This window comes from Chenopodium quinoa, unplaced genomic scaffold, assembly GCF_001683475.1.
Source record: "Chenopodium quinoa cultivar QQ74 unplaced genomic scaffold, ASM168347v1, whole genome shotgun sequence".
NCBI classification, from domain to species: domain Eukaryota; kingdom Viridiplantae; phylum Streptophyta; class Magnoliopsida; order Caryophyllales; family Amaranthaceae; genus Chenopodium; species Chenopodium quinoa.
In genome coordinates this window covers 599,331-623,003 of record NW_018744537.1, presented here as the reverse complement: position 1 = coordinate 623,003, position 23,673 = coordinate 599,331, and the positions used below count along the sequence as shown (strand labels likewise).

At 36.4% G+C, this 23,673-nt stretch overlaps 3 protein-coding genes across 3 annotated transcripts; 1 reads left to right on the top strand and 2 right to left on the bottom strand.

The window, feature by feature from the left end:
• The first annotated feature begins 122 nt into the window (after positions 1-122).
• LOC110698474 (coatomer subunit gamma-like) lies at positions 123-8,487 on the top strand. Its single transcript, XM_021875913.1, is given in 19 exon segments — positions 123-353; positions 630-727; positions 820-870; positions 976-1,089; positions 1,190-1,390; positions 1,470-1,571; positions 3,120-3,227; positions 3,317-3,544; positions 3,939-4,189; positions 4,316-4,433; positions 4,435-4,488; positions 4,595-4,750; positions 4,834-4,884; positions 5,789-5,929; positions 6,005-6,202; positions 6,310-6,441; positions 6,531-6,704; positions 7,196-7,438; positions 7,924-8,487. Coding segments are annotated over 19 exon segments (2,661 nt in total). The 5' UTR covers positions 123-307; the 3' UTR covers positions 8,119-8,487.
• A 610-nt stretch (positions 8,488-9,097) lies between these two features.
• Positions 9,098-12,664, bottom strand: LOC110698473 (transcription termination factor MTEF1, chloroplastic-like). Its single transcript, XM_021875912.1, has 2 exons — positions 12,400-12,664; positions 9,098-10,733 (listed from the first exon to the last, which is right to left on the bottom strand). The coding sequence occupies exon 2, from the start codon at positions 10,057-10,059 to the stop codon at positions 9,196-9,198; it is 864 nt and encodes a 287-aa protein (XP_021731604.1). The 5' UTR covers positions 10,060-10,733; positions 12,400-12,664; the 3' UTR covers positions 9,098-9,195.
• A 1,467-nt stretch (positions 12,665-14,131) lies between these two features.
• Positions 14,132-20,931, bottom strand: LOC110698472 (guanine nucleotide-binding protein subunit beta-2-like). The gene is made up of 6 exons (XM_021875911.1): positions 20,342-20,931; positions 20,117-20,211; positions 18,205-18,629; positions 16,963-17,320; positions 16,440-16,553; positions 14,132-14,437 (listed from the first exon to the last, which is right to left on the bottom strand). Exons 1-6 carry the CDS (start codon positions 20,487-20,489, stop codon positions 14,402-14,404), a joined length of 1,176 nt encoding a protein of 391 aa, XP_021731603.1. The 5' UTR covers positions 20,490-20,931; the 3' UTR covers positions 14,132-14,401.
• Between the last annotated feature and the right edge of the window lie 2,742 nt (positions 20,932-23,673).

Below are 23,673 nucleotides of genomic sequence, written 5' to 3'. Positions count from 1 at the left end.
CCCATCGCCAAGTAGTCTAGTCACACGGTATATTTAGCCACAACTTTGTGGGTTAAAATTGGCATTATTAAAATTAATTTTTCCCTTAAAAAAAATTACAAAGTTTATTGTACTTATCTCTCAAGTGAGAGAGAAAACTCTTGAGTAAATATTTGGTTTTCAGGAGAGAGAAAAAAGAGATCTTCGTTCCCATCCTTCTGTTATAAGCTTCTCCCTTACAAACTTCACTTGCTATTCGACCGATAAGAGTGAGAAAGAGAGAGACGGTCTACGCTATTCGATTTCAACCATTGCAGATCCACCAACAATGGCGCAACCTCTGATTAAGAAAGATGACGATCGAGATGATGAATGTAAACATTTCTCTCCCTAATTTGGCTCCATTTTCGTTTCAATTTTTTTTTTTAGGATTATCTTTGTGATTTATTCGAGTTAATTTTACCGACATTTGATCAAATTTTCGGAATGTCGGATCTGATGAAATTAGGGCTGAAATCTTATATTATAATCGTGCAATTTGATGTAATTGAATTGATTTGATTGATCACAATAATTAGGTTAGATCTAGGATCTAATTATGCAATTCGATTGAATTTTTGTGTAATTGGATCTGGAAATTTTGTTTGCAGCTGAATATTCTCCCTTTTTGGGGATCGAGAAGGGAGCTGTGCTTCAGGAAGCTAGGGTTTTCAACGATCCTCAGCTTGATCCTAGAAGATGTTCTCAGGTTTTCGACTTTTTTCGCCTTCAATTTTGCTTCAATTTCTGAAATTTATGTTTTCGCATTGTTAAAGTTGTCTACTACATTGATGTGTTTAGGTCATTACAAAACTTCTTTACTTGCTAAACCAAGGAGAGTCTTTTACAAAGGTTAGTGCTTAAATACTGTATTCGTCGGTTTGACATATGTTCAGAACATTATTACTTTTAGCTCTGAATGTAATCATTTTTTGAAATTATTGGGATCTGCTGTAGGTTGAAGCAACTGAAGTATTTTTTTCTGTTACCAAATTGTTCCAATCGAAAGATATCGGGTTAAGAAGAATGGTCTATTTGATGATAAAGGAACTCTCACCTTCTGCTGATGAGGTTACGCTGCGATTGTTATTGTGCCAGTATTAGTTTTGTAATGTGATACAATGTACTAGTATGATCTACGATGCTGACATATTTTCCCTATTTTTTGAAGGTTATTATTGTTACAAGTTCCTTAATGAAGGACATGAACAGCAAGACTGATATGTACCGAGCAAATGCTATTCGTGTGCTTTGCAGAATTACTGATGGAACACTCCTCACTCAGATTGAAAGGTATTTGAAACAAGCTATTGTTGATAAGAACCCTGTTGTTGCCAGTGCTGCGCTAGTCAGTGGTATTCACTTGCTCCAGGTTTGTTAACAAACCTTTCACCAGCTACTTTAGCATCCATAATTTTGTTTTGTCTCTTATATGTTTGATGGTTTGCTAGACCAATCCTGAGATAGTGAAACGATGGAGTAATGAGGTGCAAGAGGCTGTACAGTCACGCGCTGCTCTGGTGCAATTTCATGCTTTAGCTTTGCTGCACCAGGTAATGTCTCTGTTATATTCTCGGTTGTCTATGTGCATGAGAATGACTGGGATAGGTATAAATTGTAGAATATACGTATTGCTGTATGTGGTAATCAAGTTTTGGATTAATCTATTAACGATTAGGCTAGTTTGTAGCATGTTAGTCACCTAAAATGAAGGAAGAACATGATTTGTTAAAGTGACTAAAGCTCATCATTTTCTGATCCCAACAATCTACCTCCTGAGAATGTTTAAAATGTTTTTATCTGTGGCATTGTGCTATTCTATTCTGATGTTTGTTATATAAAAATCAATTTGTCCTTTTATCACATGCAGGGGTCATTGATAAAATTTACTCTGTACCGTTTATCTTAGAATATACGAAGTATATTTTTAGTTAATCTCAGCACTTCCTCCTTCCTTAGATGAGAAAAAGAAATGACTGCTTATGGATAATAAGTAAACTTGTTTTTCTATATTTGTTGAGAAGAGAAATTTCATCTTTTCCTTGGATGAATCTGTAACAAACTAGATAAGTACAAGAGAAGAGAAATGAAGATTAGGTTTTCACATAAGGAAATATAGGAGAGGGTTGGACAATAGAGGTGCATGCATAGTTGTTATTAATTTTTATGTTGTAATGCTGTAAAATTGAGATAATTTTATCAGATCTTTTACACCTACACATATCCTTAGCTGTAACTATAGTTGTAACCAAGGGTGAAGGTTGTGGATCATGTTCAGTTTTTGAGTTTATGTCTAGAACATTGCATTTGCAGAAATTTAAAATGGCGCGTCTTGAATTGCTCTGGTGCTGCTTGGAGAGGCATAGTGTAGGAAAGAAGGGAATTAATAATTGATTTGCACTTTAGATATGATACCTATGAAATTAATTCACATTGTACTTCATCCGTTTCTCAATAGATGTTTCAATTTGACTTTTTATACTAATCCTATACTACTTTGTGTATATTTAATTACTGATATGTAAAAATAAATGTTATTCTACTTGTTGGGTTAATATCTATGTGTGTGTGTGTGTGTGCGCATTTATATTTTTATAATTTTTACTTTAACGTAATTGAAGATATCAATGGCCAAAATAGCATGTTGGTAGATGTGTTCAGTCAGATGATGCATTATTGAGAAAGAAGTAATTGTTTTTTTTCCTCTGTGTGGGCTTAATGCATCGTGGGGCAGGAGCTTCATTTATCCCAATCATTAAAGTGTTTCAAACTGATCCATCTCTTCCTTTGCATTGGAAATTTTTGCTTGTTGGTGAGAATGTAGTGAGAGAGTTGATGGATATGATCAGATGACTTCCTAATGAATGTGGGTTGCAGTACCATATGGACTAGTGCTACTTGATGCAATTGGACAATGTTTAACATTTCTTTCAATTTTCTGTGCAACATATTTTCACGGTGATGCATATGCCAAATGTCTAACCTTTCATCACGTATCATTACTCATTAGTACTTTTTGCAATTTGCAAATGCTTTGGGTTTTTGTTTTTCTTTCTTTTCCTGTGTTTATCTGAAGTCCAAGTGCTTTTTGGAACTTGCAGATTAGGCAAAATGACCGTCTGGCTGTGAGCAAACTAGTTTCGAACTTGACTAGAGGAACAGTGCGCTCTCCATTGGCACAGTGTCTCTTAATTCGTTTTATTAGTCAGGTAGGATTATGCTAGACCTCTGTCCCTTGGTTTTTTCATGTCTACTTATTTCATCTTGGATGGCTATTTACTTAATAAAATTATTGCAGGTTATCCAAGAATCTGGAACCCAAACAGGTGATCGGCCATTTTATGACTACCTTGAAGCCTGTCTACGTCATAAGGCGGAAATGGTTATTTTTGAAGCTGCAAGAGCAATTACTGAGCTTAGTGGTGTGACAAGCCGGGAGTTGACTCCAGCGATCACTGTCCTTCAGCTATTTCTCAGCTCTTCAAAGCCAGTCCTTCGTTTTGCAGCTGTTCGTACTTTAAACAAGGTATGCCTTTTCCTTTATTTGCTCCTGTTCGTAGTGCTATCATACCAGATTACCAAGCCACTCTTTGTTGTCAATCTTAAGTGTTAGATTATCATTTGTGTCTTGCTGCATGAGATTTTGTTTCAATTTTGCTTTATGGTCTTTGAATAACTTTGCTATCTCCTTAATATCTTGTAAACATCCTTTGTTTCTTTGGCAAATTTAAAAAACCATTTCTTAAAACCACAAATGCCAGTCTCAACTCATTAAAATATTATCACTAGCATTTGTTTTTTCTTTTTCCTTTCTTTTTTTTTTTTTTTTTTTTTTTTTTTTTTTTCTTCTCTGTAATTCATCTCTGGTCTAGATTTTGAATCTAAACTCTTGTTAATTCAATATCTTTGTTTTTGTGCAGGTTGCTATGATGCATCCAATGGCAGTGACGAACTGCAACATTGACATGGAAAGCCTAATATCTGATCAGAATAGAAGCATTGCCACTCTTGCCATTACAACTCTTTTAAAAACTGGAAATGAATCGAGTGTAGACCGCCTCATGAAACAGATCACAAACTTCATGTCAGATATTGCCGATGAGTTCAAGATTGTTGTTGTTGATGCCATTAGATCTCTTTGTCTAAAGTTCCCTCTGAAATATAGATCACTGTATGTGTACTAGTTTCATTTGCCTTATAAACAGTTACTACATATCTTCTTTTCTGTAAATTAGTATCTAGATGTTTTTATTATTGGATTTTTAATTACTGATCTTTCCCAATAACACTATTTCAGCATGAATTTCCTGAGCAATATTCTTCGAGAAGAAGGTGGTTTTGATTATAAGAAGGCAATTGTCGACTCTATTGTCATACTGATTAGAGATATCCCAGACGCAAAAGAAAGTGGGCTTTCTGCACCTTTGTGAATTCATCGAGGACTGTGAATTTACGTACCTTTCCACTCAGGTTACAGTCCACACCTCTCTACAATGTGATTTATTTATTTTTAATTGGTTTTTTTGAATCAATTAGTTCTATTGCTATTCTTTTTTATATGTTACTGCTCCTCCAGATTCTGCATTTCTTGGGTGTTGAGGGGCCAAAGACAGCAGATCCCAGCAAATACATACGGTATATCTATAACAGAGTTATTCTTGAGAATGCCACTGTTAGGGCCAGTGCTGTAAGTACATTGGCGAAATTTGGTGCCATGGTCGATTCACTGAAGGTATTTTACTTGGTTGTATTGGTTTTCAAATGTATACTAATTGAAAGTTGATGACCTCTAATGGTGGACTTTTTCTTGTGCAGCCCCGTATCTTCATTCTGTTGAGACGCTGCCTATTTGACAGTGATGATGAGGTGAAGCTCATTTTCTGTGCTCGACTTTTGTTTTTCTCCTTTATTCTATCATACAGGGACTTCTTTTTTTTGGACCATTTTTTTGCTGGCGATTCATGACCCCAAATCATTTAGAGACTAAGGCATCTATTTTTCTCCTTTATTCTATCATATAGGGACATCCTTTTAACCATGAAGTTCAAACTACATATTTGATACATCTGTTTAACCGATAAAATAGTATTATAATAGCTCCATGGAACCACTGTACATTTATCTTGTTCAGAGTTGGTGAGAGTGAGGGATAGTTCAAGTGGTTTGAGCCTCTCTCCGGTTCCAAGAGATCTTGGGATCGATTCTCATCACCTGCCCTTGTGGCTCTCTAAACACCAAAAAAAAACTTGTTCAGAGTTGGTAATGCAAACTAGGTTTTCTAAGGGCAACTCTTCTCTTTGGGGGCATGGTTACATATTTTTGCGTCTCTTGATATCTTTTTGAACTGTCTTTTCAATTTGTGATGAATCCTCTGTCCAAAAAATATTTCAATTTGTGTATGATTCTTTAGTCAATCATGATAATGATGAATTCACCAAAGGTTAATGGTACATAACATTTGTGGGCTGACAACCAACTGTGAATGGCTACAGTCCCAATATAAAACATTTTTCAGTCACCAAACTTTCGACATTTCTTTGACCTCATAATTCCTTTGTGATGGATACTCTTTGTTGTCTTTCATACATTGCAGCCAAGTCCACCTTATTTTCTGCTATACATTCTACACCATTTGTCCTGGCTAGTGGAATATGAGTGTACATAGATGTAGAATTGCTTTTCTTAATTTATTTGGTAATGCTAGGCTTTATCTACTCTAAGATAGCTATGTTCTTATGAGTGTTAGCTGACTCTTTGAGGTTGTTTACAGGTTCGTGATAGGGCTACGCTCTATCTGAATACGCTGGGAGGTGATGGTGGAGTTGTTGAAACTGACGAAGATGCTAAGGAATTTCTCTTCGGATCTCTGGATGTCCCTCTATCCAATCTGGAAACTAGTCTAAAGAACTATGTAAGCATGCTTGTTAATGTATTTGATCATTGCTTACATTGAAGCTATTTGTTCATTGGTTTGCTATTTATCCAGGAGCCCTCTGAAGAACCATTTGACATTAACTCTGTTCCCAAGGAGGTCAAGTCTCAGCCGCTTGCTGAGAAGAAAGCAACAAACAAGAAGCACCCTGGGTTGGATACTCCTCTTGCTGCTGCTTCAACTGGTGTGGATGCTTATGAGAAATTACTGTCCTCTATTTCAGAATTCTCGTCGTTCGGCAAGCTCTTTAAGGTTTGACTAAACCCTTGTTTTTAATTTGGGGGAGGGGGTTGATATTGGGCGATTAATAATTTTGGTTTTTGCTGTAAATTTTTTTAATTATGCTCTTTACTTTCCAGTCTTCAGCTCCTGTTGAGCTCACTGAAGCTGAGACAGAGTATGCAGTTAATGTTGTCAAGCATGTATATGATGGACACGTTGTATTCCAATACAACTGCACCAACACCATTCCTGAGCAATTATTAGAAGATGTAAGGCCTCTGATATATCAGAAAATGATTTCTCTATGCTCTGCAATCTTGTCTGTTGACCTTTTGAGGTATTGTATGTTTGCTACTAGGTTACCGTTACCGTGGATGCTTCTGAAGCAGAAGAATTTGCCGAAATAGCATCTAAGCCTCTCAGGTCTCTTCCATATGACACTCCTGGACATACATTTGTCGCCTTCCAGAAGCCTGAGGGAGTGCCTGCTGTGGGCAAGTTTTCAAATAACTTGAGATTCATTGTTAAGGAGGTATACTTTTTTACAAACATTTATGAATATATATTTCTGCCACTAGTCCTTCCTGTATATCTTTGGTGATATTTGATCTAAAATGCTGCCCTCACCTGTTGTAGCTCTCTATTGAGTGCTGGGTAATTATTTAGGATGAGTAAAATTTATGTGATTCTCTTGTGCTTACTTCTGTTTTTTTTTTTTTTTTTTTTTTTTTTTTTTTTTTTTTTTTTTTTTTTTTTTTTTTGGATTTTCCATTTGGTACCATTGTAGTTTTTGGGATTTATTTTTTTATTTTATTTTTTTAATTCTTTGCATTAATGTTTCTACCCAGAGACCTTGATCCCCATATATGTCTGGTATACATGCTTGTAATATGAAATGACATGCTAAAGCAGAATTGGTAAATAGGTTAGGTTGAGTAATACAGTTATGTTTGTTGGTAAGCTTGGGTAAGCTCATGGAAAAGTAGGTTAGGTTCAGTAATATAATTTTATATGTTGGTGCAGGTTGACCCATCTACTGGTGAGGTTATAGAGGAGGATGGTATGGAAGAAGACTACCAGCTTGAGGATGTGGATGTTGTGGCCGCCGATTACATGTTGAAGGTTGGTGTATCTAACTTCAGAAATGCTTGGGATAGCATTGGTGCTGACTTTGAGAAAGTGGATGAATATGGTCTTGGCCCAAGGGAAAACCTGACAGAAGCAGTAAATGCTGTCATCAGCCTTCTCGGCATGCAACCTTGTGAGGTAAGCTAACAGAAATAAGTTTGAAATTATTCTAATGAACTAATCATATTGCCGGTTGAAGATCAAGGGAGAACAGGATAAAATTTTCCTTGTTTTGGGGTCCATTCTCCTTCCCTCTATTAATCTGCAAGCTCACTCCTTCTCTTCCCTCACCTCCCTTCTTCCATCTCTATAGTCTCCTCACCTCCATAAATGCCAACCAAACCCTGAAATCTATGGGAGAACTGCTTTGGCTATTAGGCATTGCAGATATTAGCGTGTCTCTGCCAACTTCTGTTTCTTTTCATTGTTGAAGCAATCAAATTATATTAGCTTAGCCAACTTCTTATCAGCCTCTTGAAGGTAGAGAAAGAGAGCTTGTGCTTCCTGGCTCTGGTTAATTCTTTTGGTTTGTTTTCCTCAGACTGTCACTATATATTGTTTTCCACTGGCAAAAGGCTAAATGAAAATGCTAATGACTATTTCCCATTGTGTATGATCTTCAGGGTACTGAAGTGGTGCCAAGCAATTCAAGGTCACACACATGCCTGCTTTCTGGCGTATTCATTGGCAATGTGAAGGTTCTTGTTCGATTACAATTTGGTCTTGATTCAAACAGAGAAGTGGCGATGAAACTTGCTGTTAGATCAGAAGATGATGCAGTCAGTGACACAATTCATGAAATTGTTGCTAGCGGCTAAACATTATATATGTTGATTTTTTAGGTGAAAGTCATAGTGTGGGGCGGGAAACAGATGCTAGTTGTAGAGATGAGGATTTTCCCATACAAAGCAAGGTTGCCCTATTAATTCATTACAGATTCCTTGAGTTTACGCAAATTCTGTCTACAGTGAAGTCTGGTTCATGGTGTTGACGGGGATTGGTTGTACTACAACTTACTGGCATACCCTAGTTGGTTGTACCCCTTAGCCGAAATCTGATGCTCTTTTTTGTTTGTTTGTTATATTTGTAGTATTGTGTATGAATCTATCCATTTTTCCCTGATATCATAAGATACTTGTGTATTCACTAAAAAGTTAAACAATAAAATGTTATTTCTATTTTAATTATTGCATTGTATGAACCTCATTCTTTATTTCATTTAAGTTAGCTATTTTCTTTAAAACATTTTAATGTTACATATCATTTGCGCTGCCCAAAAAGCTGTCGTGTGATATCATATCGGGATGTTCTGTAATTTGGTTAAAGCTCCATTTTTCTGTGCGAACATCATTAATTTCCATAGTTCAATCTAAACACTGGTCAAGTCAAGTCAGCACGTTGTACCTTGTAAGCTTGTAACATGTATAGCTTTACTTCACTTGCCTAGATGGAAGGGTTGTAAGCTTGTAACATGTATATCTTTACTTCACTTGCCTAGATGGAAGGGTACAAGATTGCTTCGTCGAATGGGCTGGTTTCTAGTGAACTGTATATTGATGTGGTTCCCCTGACAAATCTCTAGTCGGGATACTTGCCTACATGAGCAGTATTTCAAAAATTGACATGTAATACTTACTTTGTCACCAGATCTTTACCCTATAATTATATATTACTTTTTTTTTATAACTTTTTGTCAAGTATAATTGATGAGAGAAAATTGTGGTATCTAAAATAATGTTTGTGAGAAAAATTGTAGTCTCTATTATGTTATGGAACAATTTTTTAGGGACATATAAAGAAAGGAAAATGGGGCCTTTCTTGTCATAGATTAGTATAAATGGAAATTACATATGGAAAATTTTGACCTGTACATACTAGCTGAACAATGGAGAGATTCATTTCCATTTGGCATAAAATTTATCATCACCACACAACAACATTTTTTTCAATGAAATATGGACACTCCTTTGCATCAAATGCATATGCCTAGGCACTATTCTTCTTCTCAAGCTAAATGCAAAGTACTGGGGGAACTCTTTTATTTCATCAATGCTCCTTTGCATCCCTTCTACCAAGTATTCAACCTTCGGCGCCATGTTATTCTCAATGCTATAGCCAAAAATTGCAGGCAACCGTGTACATGCTTTTATTGACTCATCATACGTAAATCCAATGCTCCTTAAGAAGTCACGCTTAGTCTCAAACTTACTAACACGCGTATTAAGAAGGTGGGCGTTGAGATTAGTTGGTGAATTCAGCCTTTTGAGACCTATACTTGTAAGAAAGGCGAGTGTTGGCCTCAAGCAGTAGTCAACATTGGAGAACAAGAGATCAGGACAGCAAAGAATAAGTCCACAGGATTCATGAGTAGAAGCAGCAACATCAGTAGCCAAGAAACTGAATACAGGTCCAATATCAGCTGGTTCAAGATCAGACAAGAGTTTAGGGCAACTGGTAGTAAGTTTTGGGATATCACTATCTGAAAATCCTTTAGATTTTAGGAATTTGATGATGGTGAGAATTCTATCCAAACTCGCATGAGAGGGCACATTGGTGCTTTTGGGATTCGAATCTACAATGCCAAGATTTCTTAGGTAGGCTAGTTTTTCACGGTATGAAGTGCGGAAGCGGATGGCAGTGGCAGGGGAAGAAGACAGAGAGCAGATGTCACTGGCAGGAGGATACGACGGGGACTGGTAGCTAGAACTTCGAAGGTGTGAAAAGCAGACCTTAGACGTTGGGCAGAAAGATAGTAGCATCTCCAAAATTTTCAGCAAGAGTCATCATTGAACTCAGGGGTAGATGGGAATATGATAAGATGATAAGATAATGGTTGATGCGAAAAAATAGTGAGTGGCCCCAAAAAATTGGCATTTAATGAATTTTCCAAATTGCTTGGTACTAATGCAAAGATCTTTAACTTCATGACCAAAATGATAGAACCATAAAATAGCTGCTTACATGAGTTTAAATTTATCTTATTATTCTAGCCAAATAAACTCAAACGAAATGCAACGGCTTACAGATGTACAGAATGCCCAAAAAATTTAACAGACAGAAAACAAAACTAAACATAACAGAATATAATTATACGATTTGTTCCTATCATTTCTTGACACAAATTATAGCATGACTTGTGACACAACTCAGTAGGCATATAACACGCAAAATTTCATTCAATATAAATTTGCACTGTGATGCGCTAGAGATGCAATGAAAAATAAGAGAGAGCAAATGCTGTCTGTAACCACAAGGTGAAATTTATTCGGCTACACAACTACAATTTCATGTAAGATATTATTCAACAGTTCCATTGCATTAAAACAAACACATTTCAGAAGAAGCTCGGGTCAAAACAATACAGCTTTGAAAAACACTTCTACTTCAATGACAATGCATTGTCTTTCTTCAATTCTGGTACCGGATAAGGATCCTACAGCAAAACACAAACAAGCTTAACATAAGTTGGTGCAAACCATAATTTATAAGTTTAAGCATTGAGAGCTAGAACTGTAAATTATTTGAACATAAGGATAGATAAAGCATCCAGCTATAAATTCAGAAAGGAATACATCTCATGATTCCCACCATGTTAGTTCAGCATAAGCATTAACCACTGTAAACACAGAGAAGTTCCTACTAAATAGTAAGCCACCCTTCTCTCGTTCCACAGACAAAACACCTTGTTAACTCGGAGATTATTATTATGAGTATTATAAAGCATTGTCACGGGAATATAGGTTCCCTGGAGTCCTCATAAAAAACCACGAGAGTGTTATACTAGATTACACTAGTCCTCACAATATCATTGAATAAACAATCCATTTTCAAATTAGAGAAAAAAGAGTCTAGATTAAAATATATACCAATCTGCCAAATACGTAGACAACTAAAGGAGAAGACAACATCTTAACCAAAGTTTATAATCTAAATGTCAAGGTATTTATGATTAGAAGTTAAAATATGTTTATGTAATCATCATGAAAATGAGTATAATTTAACAATATCAAACAAACAATTTTACTATCTTAGAAACATCTAAGCACCCTGCAAAAACCCCATGTCAATCGAACTTGACAAGATCATCAAGAAAATGAATAGAATTTAACAATCTCCAAGAAACAAATTTACTACCCTAGAAACATCTGAGCTAATAAATCAGATCCACTCATCAGAATCCATTCATTCATGTCAATCAAGAAAACGAATAAAATTTAAGTTTACAAAATCATCAAGAAAATGAGTATACTGTAACAATCTCCAAGAAGCAATTTTACAACCCTAGAACTATCCAAGCTAAAGAATCAAATCCCCTTTGAAAAACCCTCCATTCGCATCAGTCAAATCATAACATAAGCCAAAGTAGTAAGATTTAAAAATTGATGACAAACAATAAGGTATTCTAACAAATACGGACATAAATATTCATAGTAGGCATACCGCATATGGCAAGAAAACAACAGCAACAACAAAAAAACCAAACTACCAAAGTTCGTTTCCCAATTGGATGGGGTCGATGGCATAAACCAAGAATATACTCCATTCCTCGAATAGCCATCCACATAGGCATATGCCAAAATAAATGAGTATAACATCACAAAGAAATTTCAGTAGAATTAATCTTTCTTGAAAGTTTTTAACAAATTCCATCTCAAAACTTTACTCACTTCTCATTCAAATTGTCAAATAAGCCAACTATAATGACTAGCTAAATATAACAATCTTTCTTGAATGTTTGGCTATATTTTATTAATAAAATCGTTTTTCTTCCTAGCTAAACAAATCTAAATCAATGAAATAACATAACCCAACAACAACAAATATTCAACTCAATAAAACATCATGTTAACCCTAAAAAATCAATTATATATAACAACCACCAAGGTGATTAAACAGAACAACTTCAAATTCATCGATAATTTCAAAATTCTGATAGATATGGTATAGAACTAAAAATCCGTAACTTTAACAAATTGAAATCATATTCGTAATCGTAATCGTAATCGTAAAGGTAGAATCGATTAACAAAATTGAATTGATAATAAATCTAAAAGTCAAATCTAGGGCCGAATTAGAGGAAGGAGAAGAAAGAGACTAACTTTGCGATTGAAAAGGAGATCTCCGAGAGCGACGGCACCAACAATTCCGGCGGTGACTACCGCGGTGCTGCTGAGCAAACTCCATTTTCTGTATATCATTTTTCCTTTTCTGGTTTTCACTCTCTCACTCCTGATTCCTTCGTTCTGTTTCTTCTTTTGATGGAGTGGTTTTTTTTATTTATTTAAATATTAATTTACTTTCTTATACACTTTTATTCTTTCTCCGTTTCGTAATAATTTCAATAACTTGCACACTAGGTTACATTCTTGCATAAGAACGGTTACTGACACGAATACGGGTACGAAACAGATACGAGAAAACGTCTATCACAAAATAAGGGACACGGGTACGGGATGTTAAAATTCATATAATATTAAAAAAAAAAAAATTGACCATATATTTGTCATTTCGTCCTCTCATTAGATTATACTTTATCATATTAATAATGAGGTATATATGAAGGCACCCATTTTATTTAATTTTTACTTTACTTAAATTTTCTCTTAAAAAAAAAAGTTAAACAACCCATATAATAGTAGGATACGGTCCGAGACGTATCGCCATATGTCCCACGAGTGTCGGTGTCTGACACGGTGTCCGACACGGACACAACAGTTGAATGAAGTGTCCATGTAACCTAGTTATTGCACAAAGCAATAGAAAACAGTGATCATAGGGTAAATTTTATAATATAGACTATAGTTAGTAAAGATATATGTAGTATTTAATTAATAATTGGAGAGAGAAATAATGCTCGTATAAAAGTAATATAAGTGGATAGGAAGGAGAGAAAATATAAAAATATTTATACAAGTGAGGTAAGGGAAAGAAAAATATCAAAATATCTATGCAAGTGGGGTTAATAATGGTAGATCCTTACCAAATTAGTAATGGTTGCAATTATTATGAAAAAAATGTAAATGAAAAATGTTGTGATTATTACGAAACAAAAAGAGTAATACGGTACATATTTCATTTTTTGCCCACCTTTTTAAACGAGGTTACCCCAATCAAACACCATGGCTGTGACAAACAAATGCATAAAATTTCCTTATTTATATTACAAAAGCTATAGTTTTTCCATGTGCTGAACATATATTTTCTCTTTTTAACCTAAGACTCTTCTTATAATGGAGTAATACATTATAAATATAAAAAAAAAAAAATCAATAATAAAAAATAAAAAGTAGTTTTGTGACTTTTTTGAGAGATATTGCTAGCTTTGTTAAACTTTTTTAATTTTTTTTTAAAGCCTAACTAACTTTATAATTCAAATTCAAACATATGTTTTGATGGTTGCTTAAAATGAATTAGGCAGTTAGGCACTATATCATGAGATAGAGAAAGTATTGATCTATTTGTGTTTTATTACATTACATGGAATATTAAATAAAAGAAATTTTGTTGAATAAATCTCATTTGTTCACAACTACTTGTTAAATTTTAAATAGCCTATAGTTGGTTAAAACAGTAGACCAATGTATAGTTCAATGAAAGGAAGCTCATGGAAGCCATCACATCCAAACACAAAAAGTTCAAAATACACGCAACATAGAAGCCTTGATCCAAATAACAGGGTTCAGATTCTTCAGAAACCATTGTTTAACAGGTTCTAGACTGGTAAGCGTAAACATTTTGATCTCCTTAAGCTTCTTATGGTGGGATTTACACAAGGCTGCTGTTGCAATTTTGTCAGTCATAAGTTCATAACAATTTAACAAGCAGAATGCATTCACACCAAATATTACTTCAACTTAATGATAAACCAGGGATTCTTGCCATTCAAAGCTCATTAAGCAAATTTTCACACCAAAATTCGCAGTGTTGTAACTAAAAGATGATAACTATAACTAAATCATTAGCATCTCCATGAAAGTTTACAAGAAAAGAGAAATACAAAGGATTAATTTACAATATACGTGATAGTAGAATTGAATATGTTGGTTCAAACAGTGACGATAAGTCTGATAATTAATGAGATCATTTAGCTGTCATTAGAGATTAGATCACCCGCCTATGACCACCAAAAGCCCAAATCTGCGGAACAAACAAAAAACATAATGATCACTAGATTCAATTTCTGATGAATTAGAAGCTCAGTTAAATGAGAAACGAAATAAGAACAGATCTAAAATTCTTAGTGATCAGGAGTTTTCAAACAAATCGAAACTAATGAACAATTTTGATTATCATTGTACGAAAAAGAACATATAAACTGCCATAGAAAGAAATCTTTAATAAACATGAAATCGATGATAATTCATGATCCCATAATTACAAGTACCCCGGCAATGGCAGCAAAAATTAAGACTGACACAAGATACAGGAATGGAGGAAGTAGGATATGTTGGGAAAACAGGAAGCACTTGTGCTCTTTGGAGTATTCTTATACAACAGGTATGTACTTAGATTTCAGAAATCTCTCGTACATGGTATGATTTTAAAATGTAGCCAAGTAACTGGGGTTCTAGTTGCTTAGTGAAGATACTGCAGTCTTACTTTGTGGTAAAGTTTGCCTTAAAAGACTTAGTCTCCTCTCAGGGAGCTGAGTGGAGTCGTGATTTGTCAGCGCTAGTAGTACAGTATGGACCTAGATTCTTAGAATAGATCCTTGAGCGATTAGGATCTTGGTTGCAGTTCTAATCTATCAAAGAAATATAATACAGTACTCGTAGTGTTTTGCAATGCTATCGAGTCTAGAACTAGGTATAGATTGCCACAGGACTCACAGTATCAAACAACAATATATAACATTGTGGCTGTTCTGACTAGGTATTCTCTATATTGTTGCTTCATTTTTTCCAAAACTCAGCTTGATATGGATAAGTGCTGTAGTTATTTAACTCAATGAATAAATTCATTACCATTACCACCATCTGTTGCTTAGATCAGTACGCTAGTCATAAGACAGGAAAACTCAAACATGTTTTCCCTCCTCATTGCAAATCAACTAATATCAAGGAGTTGGATGTAGAGAATGAACATAGTTGATGGATGCTCTAGGTGTTTAATTTGGATTATTACTCCCCATCCCCTTTCCTCTTCTTTTTTCTCCTTTTTTGGGGGTGGGGGGAGGATAGGGAGGTTGGTATGCATATCTATGCCACTTTTTTTGGATGATAAATAACCCCTATGGCGCAAAGGGAGAACCATAGGTACTGAAGATCTCACTTCTATTTGGTATCTAGAATCTAAATTAGCATTTAGAGAAAACAGAACACTTTACAGCTCTACATGATGGAAATAAGAGCCAGATATAAATAATTCTATAGGATGAACTAAATAACTACTTTACCCAAAAAGCAATTAATAAAAAAAAACCTTAGCCATTTCCTCTCTTTTTTCTCTGTGGGGTTCTTCAAAAAAAGTGTTTCATAGGCCGGAAAGAGCCAAATTTCTTCCCTTTAGTTTCTTTATGCTTTTGTTATTGAATTCAATAAAACTACACTCTTTGAAGGTTCTAAGTACCCCTATAGTGGGTTTGAGTGTAGTAAGTGCCCCTATGATGGGCTTTGTTTTAGTTTTGTTCTTGTATTATGAGTTTAGTATGGTACAAGTTGTTTCATGGGTAAAGATTTGTGCAGGATCGAAAAACAGGTTAATCCCTCAATTACAATCAGATGAATTAGACGAAAATTTTCTTCACGACTACAACAAATCGATAGACCCCCTCGTCGAAGAATGTTGTAAATCACAGTGATATGAAAGAGGGTATAAAGAATGTACGATTTGCAACAACGATCTTAGCTTTGCTGAAAGGATTTTTTTTATTTGATTCGATTGTCATGTATTTATTAGATTTAAATCTCTTCGTAGATGTCGTATGACTTTTTATTTATGAATCAATCTTTATTAAAAAAAAAAAATACTATTTTACCCTTAATCAATCAAGACTCAAGAGTCCCGTCAAAAGTTTAAAAAATCAAGACCCAAGAGTAGTGGATTGGGTTACAGAAATGACCCAGTAAAATTACCGGGCAAATTAAGATTCTTTGAACACACACACACACACACAAAGGGAGAGACAAGGTGTTCTAACCTTAAGGTTTGTGTCCCAACTTCCAGTACAGAGGGCGCTCCCATCCGCTGACAAGCCCAGACAACTGATTCTTTCACCATGTGTGTTTTGAAGAGACCCTAAATTCAGAACTACCTGTGATAACAAACACATCACATCTGTCCATTATTACAACAGAAAGCTATTAATATCGCAATTAAATGAAACAGATCAGATCGCACTCAGAGCATACTGAGACTGGCCAAGTATGTAAAGCAGATAAACACATCTGCTTAAGGACAGCACAGGGATAGCAGACAATAGGTTATAATCTAACCCCCCCGGATCAAGAGCCTGAATGCTTCATTAATGGTTGATTTTCTGCCAAATTTTTTTTGTCGACAATTTTTTTTCATATGGTTCAGTTTATGATCATTAATCTCTAATTTGGTTAGAGAAAACTAGCTATAAAACAATAGGTCCCAGGACCTCAGTGAAGTGGTGCATCATGCTGGGTATCCCCATAAAAAATGTAAAAACAAGTAAGGACAGCAGAAATTCATACCTCTGCCAGTAAAGTGTCCCAGACATAGCAATCACCATTCGAATACCCTGCAAACAGAAGTCTTCCTGAAACGGAGAAAGCAATGGTTTTCACCTGAGGAACTTCATTTTCATCACGTGGCTGGTGGTATACTTGCAGTTGATGCCCAGTACGAATGTCAAACAATCTACATGTGCCATCATCTGATCCAGTGCCAAATCTGTTACCATCTGGAAAAAACTTCACAGTATTTACATCTCCCTCATGGCCATAGAATGTTCGCACAGCGCGACTTGCAACACGAGTATCCCACAATCGAGCAGTTGAATCACATGAGCCGGATACAAACATTTTACTGTTTGCTTTACTGATCGAAATGCTGAAATGTACACAGAAGAACAGTTTTCATCTGTAGCACTACAAAAAATCAACCATAGTATTCTATTTCATATAGTTTTGCAAACAACAGGAAGATAAATGAAAAAATATACACGTCCAAAAGCAGACAACAAGGTAATAAAGCAAACGTAGAAAACTAAAGTGACAAGAAACGAAGCTGTCATTTTCACATGCTTTATAGACAGGATATTGGATTTGATAATTCCGTTTTATAAGTAACAAAAAAAAATCTAAACTTTTATATGATCAGAAAGTCCTATTATATAACTTTACATAGGCTCTTGATATGTTTGTTTGTTAGCAGAAACTAAAGGTTAAAAAGTAATGCAGAAGAGAAGTTGTTAAATTTAATTCAGAACTAGCTCGTCCAACTTATTTTCTGTTTATTATTACATACAATAGAACTATGCATGTTCTACATATAATGATTACGTATAATCTTAAGTGAGCTTGAAGATAGTTTATAGTTGATTCTCTCAATATTTGCAAAATAGGAGAATGCCAGCATGAAAGCTAAAGCATAACTGCGTGCCAATTGTGTCCCAAGCATCTTTTATTTCTCCCACAGCTAGGATAGTAGGATACAGCCCCATAAAATATATAAGAAAATTAATTATTAGTTACTAATAGTGAATTTTCTGGTTTCTCAGCGTCAATAGATTCCAGAATCTACCCACAGCAATCAAACCACAAAAGGAAGCAGGCGAACAATTTGAACACCGCAAGAACACTAAGGCAGAGAAAGGCTAAGAGTTCACAGTAAAAGCACCACAAGCAACTATTTTCAGAAATACACTCTTTCCATGCCAACAAAGTGGAAAAGAAAGTCAAGCTTTACAGAATACAAAATTCTACTTCAAGTACCTCAAGACATCAGAAGTATGGCCAGATTGAAATTCACCTCCAAAGACTGATGTTCTTAATCCCGTAGTTGTATCCCATAGAATGCAGGTCTGATCACCGGAACTGGTAATCAAGTGGGTATCTTCATCTGGAATGTATTGACAGCATGACACATAACCCTTGTGCCCACTAAGAGTTTTTGAAACAGGCAAATTCCCATCTTTATCGGTGGTAGAATTAAGGTTGAAGATTGAGCAGACACTATCAAGGCCCCCACAAGCAACTGATTGACCAGTAGGAGAGAAAGCACATGTCATCACCCAAGCACAAGGCAGCTTGATGGCATGAGTCTTCTGGCTAGTGAGGGCATTCCAGACAATTAATCGTCCATCTTGAGATGCACTAACAATTCGGTTTTTATCAGGGGTCCAATCTAGTGAGTAAACCTGGCATGCATTTTACAATTAATGGCGAATTCATGATTGTAAGGACAAAAAGTTATTCAATGAAAATGCAATTCGCCAGATCTGGCAGCTACCTTTGTAAAATACAATTAGTTACCAGCAGCTAATTTTACCAGCAAATTATGGTTGAATTGAATCAACAACTCACACAAAGAGAAACCTATATATGTCCTACATTAAGTTGCTTCCACGGCATAATTTTCCTCTCCTCACATTCAATTAGCCCCAAATGGAGTTTGAAGCAGACTTTATATGACACTATGACAGTTTACAGCATGGAATTAAAACTCAACCGTTCCGTTATATAACGGCCATTATGTAACAGATTTTGGAATTTCCGTTCCGTAAAACCCCGTTATATAACACCGTGACAAAAATCACATCTTTCACCCTGCGTCATCCGTTCCGTAGAAGGTGTTTTGCAGTGTTAGAATGTTATTTAAACCGTTACATCCGTTTAATATTTTAGTAATTGATTATTTAGTCTATAAAACATGATATTTAGTATTTTTGTTTACCAAATATGTTACCTGCTATATTTTGATAAATATGGTTATTTTATATTCAAAGAATACTTATTTTACTTAAAGACTATAAACACCACTTAATCCATTAATGTGAATTATTTTGAAAATTCACACCGTGTTTGCCGCGATCTGTTTTATTCGTGCGTTACAAGCCGTTCCCGCGACAACTCGATCGCGACCGCATCTTCAATTTTTTTGCTATTATGGAAAGGCAAAGCAACACGGTGAACAAATTCTTTGTCCATAAATGGTTCACATAAATTAAAAAAAAATATAGGATGTTTGAAAAAGCCATATCCTATCCTAAGATAGTAATCTATTACTTGTATTAAATTTTCCAATCGGCTCCTACTTAAACTGAGGAACGTTGGTAAATGGAAAGTATAAGAATGCTCTAGCTAATATAAAGGATTTTCGAGTAAAAGTACTATGTATGTCATTAAAGGGTAGGGCAATGTAACAATCATTTTCTGATTAGAGTAGAATTAAGGGCCCTAGAATTCCCTCACAACATCATCCTCACTCTCAATAGCATTCACAATGCATGCATTACATGCATCCAAAAGAAACCACAAGTTCCCATGTCTACAGCATGCATTATATGTCACTCAATACATAATGGTAAGATTATTTTCAAATTATTTTATACACCATATTACCAATGCAATGATCAATGTCAAATTAATATTCCAATACAATTTCAACTAAATTAATCCAAAGTTTTAATAAGAGTAAAATTGGTTTAAATTCCTCGCAATTTCTTCACATAATCAGCATTATGCTCCACCAATTAGAGTACCAAATTTCATTTTGTTCAGATGCCAATCACTAAGACTTGAAATCAGGGTGACATAAAATCAATTACCTTATTACAAGTATATTATAAAACAAAATTCCTCAATTTAATTTAAAAGGTGTAAAAAAAGAATAAAAAGGCGCTACCTTTCCGGTATGACCCTGCAATGTTCTACAGCACACAAGATCCGTCTGTCCAAAGCTCACCGCCGTCTTCCCTTGCGCCGCCGCAAAACTAGCAACTGCAAGAAAATCCACAAACAAAACATCCTCAATTTACCTTAAAATTTCTTACTAAAAATAGAAAACTCACATTTTTTTCCAGAAATATCAGATATATTCATTTTTAAGAGAGAAAAGTGAGGAACAAACCATCAGTATCAAGAAGAAGACGACGTCGTTGCTTCAACTGTTCTCTAAGAGAATTAACTTGCTCTATTGCAGCAACATGACGTTCCTTCAATCCTGTCACCGACATTTTCTCTTTCTTCTCCTCCGCCGTCGCCGCAACCGCCGCCATCTTCGTTGATTTCACACCAAAACAATCAAAAATCTAATCTCCACGACATTGAAGCAGAAATACCTCAAAATTCAAACCCTAATTCACTAAAATTAGGGCAATTTCAAGATGATACTGATAAAAAAGCAGAAATCGATTCTCAAGCTGAACAATCCTCCAAAATATAGCAAATAACCTCACAAACCCTAATTAAAGTAAAAATCGCTGAAATCAGTTGAAATGTAGCAAGTAAAATGTAGAATTCAAAATGAGAGAGAATTGGGCGAGATTTTTAGGGTTCTGGAAAAATGTAAGAAATGGAGGAGAGAGAAAATTGAGAGCATGTAAGAAGAAGAAAAGTGGAAGTGGTGGAAATGTTAGACATTGAAATGAGAGAAGAGAGAGAAGTTAGGTGTTTTGTGAGAGATGATTAGCTGACAAAGTTGTGAAGAGGAAAGTTGACTGAAAACAGCCGCCGGGGCCCTGATATTAGGCGTGTGACGTGGACACAATGTGTTAGAGATTAGGTTCGGAGTAGGATGACATGGTGTCAATACAAGTGTGTAGCAGTGTAGGGTCCGTCGGGAAATATTAACGGTTACGTTACGTGGATATACATCCTTGTTAATATGGTTTTTACATTCTCGAAAAGCTAGCTGTTTTAGAAAGTGATTAAGTTAAAATAAGGAGTTTTTAATAGATTGATTGGTTAATAGGTGATTTGGATGTATTATGTAAGATATATAACAATTGCATAAGATATTTTGGGAGTTAATAACTTTGAAGTAGTTATTCCTCACATTAAAATAAGAAAGGATGGGGTAGTTGACATTTGACTTGGGTTGAGTTTTTTCATTGAATAAAAGCTCCAATTGGAGTAGTTTATTCAAAGAAAGATACATTCAAACGGCTTATTGTAAAAGTGTGGAAAACTGAGAATAATTTTTTGTAAAATATGTCACGCTCTGATGTGTGTACTTTATTATTCGCACTTAAAACATGTATTTTAAAGTGAATCTCTTTAGCACTATTATCATTTTACAATTTCTTAGGTTACTTTTTACTTCATTAGTCCCTTTTTATTTGTACCATGAGTCTACTTTTTGTGAGAGTTTTTTGGGTCAAATGGTGCAAACAATAAGGGGCGGAGGGAGTAACAATCTAATGCTAGTTGAGTGAATTAAATTTACAATAGTGCATATACATATACTAATACAATGGTATGTAATCTCATTTAGTTGATAATTTTCCAAAATTTATATTTAATATTTGTAGTCAAGTCTTATCCATATCAATTTTAGAAGATTACAATATGTTTCGGGGTTTTCTGATGTCCTGCGGGAGAGTTACAATTCCGAGACTGGAATCGGACGCCTGTACCTGCAAAATAACGGAGACTCCTGGGAGCTCCGCCTCCAACGGTCAAGTTAGTACTTGATTAAGGAGTAATTAATGCGGAAATTAAAGTGATTGAGTCTCTCTAGGTGAGAGTGTTTAATGTAGGTAATCTGCTTTGTTAGCGAGATCAGCCGGTTATTACTGTGTGTAATTAATGTGTTTTTTCCGTTCTGTTTCGTAATCCCCCTTAATGAGGATTAAGGGAGGTATTTATAACCTTGGGAAACGTGTCCATCCTAGGTTTAGGTTAACCTAGGGCCGATTGGGCTTCCCTCGGAAGTTGGGCCTGGGTGGCCGGTTTCTCCATTGGGCATGGAGTATGCCACATGTCATGACATAATAGGTCCAAGATGGACGAATAAGCGCGTGCCACGTGGCAAGCCCTGACAGTTCCAACTGAGGGACACTTGGCAGGACCTGATTGGCCCACGTGGCGCATTCCGATTGGTGGGAGCAAAATCCCCTAATCATTTGCCCCTCACAGGTGGCACGTGACTGGTCACGTGTTACCTGTGACAGGTGTCGCACTGTAACAGGCGACGACCTGCTACAGGTGTCAGTCGGCCAAAGGATGAGAGATTTTCCCGCCCAAATTTTGAATTCTGAAAGTGACCCTTCGCCTTCTCACTTCGCCTATATAAGGGAGGATTGTCTTGAGTCATTTTCACACTTTGAGAACTTTTTGAGAACATTCGGACCCCTGAACTTGCTCTGACATTTTGGACCTTTTCTGCCTACCGCCTGTTCTGACAAGCCGACTGCACAGGATTTTCAGAACTTCATCAACCGTCACTCGTTCAGGTAACTGCCAGTTCTCTTACTCTTAATTTTCTTTTTATTTTTTGAAATGGCACCACGGAAGCACACGACACGACCTAGGTTAGTGATCAGCCGGTCACCGGGGACGGCTGAATCTAGGACTAGGAGTGCCGCCTGCCCTTTTCCGGACCCATCTTTTCCCTTTATACAAAGTCCGACTGTATCTGTGTTTATGCAGAGCAGGATGGCCAGAACGAAAAAGACTGCTAGGATCTCAAATTCAGACGGCTCCTCCCACAGGGTGCCGCTTAGTGAAACATCTGACCAGGCGCCAGATGTGGAAGTGAAACAAGGCGGCCTGAATGCCGGCAATTCTGTGGGGGAGTCATAGTGACCCCTTCTCATTTAACAGTTAACAATTCTGCTCCTTTTCAAAGAGAGGAGGCGGGCCCCTCCGGGAGAGGGGAGGAGTCGTCCTCTTCGGACTCGTCAGAGGACGATTCTGAGTCAAGCTCTTCTGGCCATGCTTCTTTGGGTACAGAAGAGAATAACATCCGCCTGCAAGAGGCGAGACTTTCTCATGCAGTTGAGAAGGGGGACAATTGGGCGGAGCCATCCGCCTCTTACCGAGAGCTAAATACCCCCTACTACTGCACGGTACCTCGGGGCCGGATCACAGCCATGCAAGAGAAAGTGGAGAGCTTTATTGCAAACCACACCATGGGCCCCGACTTTTTAGTGTTTGTGCCGGATCCAGAAGACACAGTCGTCTGGCCGGCTGGTTCCAGTTATGATAGCGCCTGCTTTGGCTGCTACGAGGCGGCCATTAAGGCAGGGCTGCGCTTCCCATTACATCCGGCTGTTCAGCGGATTTTGGATGGGTATGAGTTGGGGTTATGGCAGTTAGCCCCAAACTCCTGGGTCAACGTACTCGGCTATGTGGCCGGGTGCGAACTGCACGGGGTGGAGCCGAGCTTCGAGGCTTTCGCTCATATGAACTATCTCAGCCGGACCCCTAAGACAGGCGGTACCGGTTGGTATCAATTGA